The sequence below is a fragment of the Nymphaea colorata genome, unplaced genomic scaffold, assembly GCF_008831285.2.
Source record: "Nymphaea colorata isolate Beijing-Zhang1983 unplaced genomic scaffold, ASM883128v2 scaffold0427, whole genome shotgun sequence".
NCBI classification, from domain to species: Eukaryota; Viridiplantae; Streptophyta; class Magnoliopsida; order Nymphaeales; family Nymphaeaceae; genus Nymphaea; species Nymphaea colorata.
In genome coordinates, this window is record NW_022204933.1 from 26606 (window position 1) to 29351 (window position 2746).

A 2746-nucleotide genomic window follows, 5' to 3' on the forward strand; every position below is an offset into this window, starting at 1 on the left:
ATCCAAGCACCCTTGATGCATATACCCCATCCAATACCAGTTTCCCTCAACTGGCTACCTTGGTTGCCACACCCTACAAGCAAGGGGGTCTTCAAGTAGCCACCACTTTTTGCTCCTTGGGTATCGGTATCGTTACCTCAATCATCACTGGATTTTTCCTCAAGATCTGCTACAGCTGGAAGGAGAGTGAGTTCTTCAACGATTCAATTTATTTCGAGGAAGCAGACGAGTTCCTTAGCAAGGAAGAATTCAACCCAGAATTCGTCAAGAGGGAAATCAGAGCCGTGGCTTCAGAGTTCAACCTCCAGACCAGCCAAGAGAGGCTCAAGGAATGAAATTTCTCATATCATCATACCTATTATTTTATCATAACTTTGGATTTGATGCTTTTGTTATGATTATGTATCTATGGTCAAATAGCATCAGTAGCCGTAGGCGGCCAGTTCAGCTCTAACTGAGTTGATTTCCTTGAGGTTCAAGGCCTTTCTGACGTTGTTTTGACTGGCCAGTCTCTTCTTGTGCCATGCTGAAGCACGCTCTCTTCTCTTGTTCTCCAACTTCTCGACGAGGGATCGCTTTCCCCATCCGACTTCGCTTGAGAGGTCACCGAGGGTACAGAACTTTCTGAAGCTGGAAAGCTTGACAGCTCTGAGAGCATCGGGGACAACTTCTCTCTTCTTGGTGTCATAGGGAGCGGGGACACCCTCGAAAACTTTAAGTCTTCCCAAAGCCTCAGCTCCTCTGGCGGATTTATGGGGAAGCATGCCACGGACGGTCCTCCAGAAGATTCTGGAGGGAGCGCGGTAATGAACAAAGGTTCTGCGGGGGTTGGTAAGGAGTCTCTTTCTGAGGAACTCAGAGAATTTAACTTTATTTCTAAAGAGAGATCCGGTGATATTGATTCCTTCGGCTCTGACGACTGCGACTCTCTGGCCTAAGTTAGCAGGACGTTTTACCGCTGAGGAGGGTCTTTGCGATATAGGAGGCCAGTCTGCCGAGCAGGTGACCCTTGGCGTCAACAACGATCAACTTCTTGAACATTTATGGTAAATTATTATAATCACAAATATATTAAAATCACTTTATAGTAAATCTTGGAAAGATTGCTTTGGGCAATTTTGGAAAAATGGCTTTGGAAGGATAAATATTATTAATTGAAAAAATAATTGGTTGGTTGAATAAGATAATAATGCCGAATTAGGTTGAAGCAAACAGTATCGTTTTGAGAAAAAATTGATTGAAAATAATGGATAGTTTATTGGCTTTTAATATAAAGATATGTTTAATTTGGGAGGTTTTTTATTGATATTCTGCCTCGTCTGCTCGTGCAGTTGCGTGTTCGGAGTCGACATTTCTCAACTTTTCTCAGTTGAGAACTTCACCTGCATGAAGAACGCCAATATTACCTTTGCTGTTGCTCGTGGATATTGCTCTTTCGGAGGAATCGACACCCATGCTGTTCAAAGTCTCACAAACATCAAAGCAGGAGGACTCAAGGCTGATACCTATATGTTCCCCTGCAGAGGAAAGAACGCCACTTCTCAAGTCGACGATATGGTGAAGCAAATCCCTGGCAATCTCTACGAGACTATCTGGATCGATGTCGAGACAAACCCAAGTCCTGGATGTTCTTGGAGTGGCCACGACTCAGCCTCTAACTGCGCCTTCCTTATGGAGACTGTCAATGCGATTAAGGCCAAAGGCAAGAAAGTCGGAATTTATGCTTCAAGGTATATGTGGGGAACTATTTTTGGAAGCTATGACGCATGTGGACAGGCATCAGCTGGAATCCCACTTTGGTATGCCCACTACGACAACACACCAAGCTTCTCTGATTTCACGGCCTTCGCTGGATGGAAGGCTCCTTCCATTAAGCAATACCTTGGAACCTCATCTCTCTGCGGAGCCAGTGTTGACAGAAATTGGCATCCTTGATTATTCATCCCTCAATCAACCTCACCATCTATCATATCATGCATCCATCATATATTGAGTTCATCTGAATTATATTTAATAGCAACCCTCGCGATTCTTCACCACAATGTGGCAAAAAATGAGCAATTACGCACTCAAGTTGCATCTTCAACAACAGCCTTTTCCCAAGACAATAATCGGCATTGATTTCGGGATGAAGTCAACAGGTCTCGCAGTCACAAGCTCAGATCTTCTTCATGCATTTGTACACTTATAGCAAATCAGTATCTGACAACCATCAGGAGGGATATTCGATCGAAGTAGTTTCGATAGGACTTGAGCCGCCTCTTGAAGAAAGAACGGCCTTTGGCTCTTGTCATCGGCAAGCCAAACTATGTGGTGGAATCGCAACAAAAGGAAGTACATGGAGCTTAAAGGAGAGCATAATCGACCTCATCGACCAGTTTATAGACGGCGTCCACTTGGAACACCCGAAAATCGAGGACTATAAGTTCACCTTTGTCGATGAATCATGGACAACTATGAACGCCAAATCGCAGCTGAGGGCCATTTAAGATGAAATTCGGAAGTGGGGGCATCTCAGACGCGAGAAGGAGCTGGTTGATGGAATGGCTGCAGTCAATATCCTAAGGAAATATCTTGACTTCTTTGGTAAAAACTGATTATATGGAATTATTTGTCGCATAAAGCCAAGCAACGATTAAGCTGTTACCTTCATCTTTGGGGTTGGGGTTGGGGTTGGGGTTGGGGTTGGGGTTGGGGTTGGGGTTGGGGTTGGGGTTGGGGTTGGGGTTGGGGTTGGGGTTGGGGT

The 2746-nt window shown here is 44.8% G+C and overlaps 2 protein-coding genes across 2 annotated transcripts; one reads left to right on the forward strand and one right to left on the reverse strand.

Annotated features, from left to right (window-relative positions):
- Nucleotides 1–422: 422 nt before the first annotated feature.
- On the reverse strand, nt 423–764 carry LOC116244978 (uncharacterized). The gene has a single exon (XM_031616748.2). The coding sequence runs from the start codon at nt 762–764 to the stop codon at nt 423–425; it is 342 nt and encodes a 113-aa protein (XP_031472608.2).
- A 42-nt stretch (nt 765–806) lies between these two features.
- Nucleotides 807–1935, forward strand: LOC116244979 (uncharacterized). The gene is made up of 3 exons (XM_031616749.2): nt 807–891; nt 983–1046; nt 1332–1935. Exons 1-3 carry the CDS (start codon nt 807–809, stop codon nt 1933–1935), a joined length of 753 nt encoding a protein of 250 aa, XP_031472609.2.
- The last annotated feature ends 811 nt before the right edge of the window (nt 1936–2746 follow it).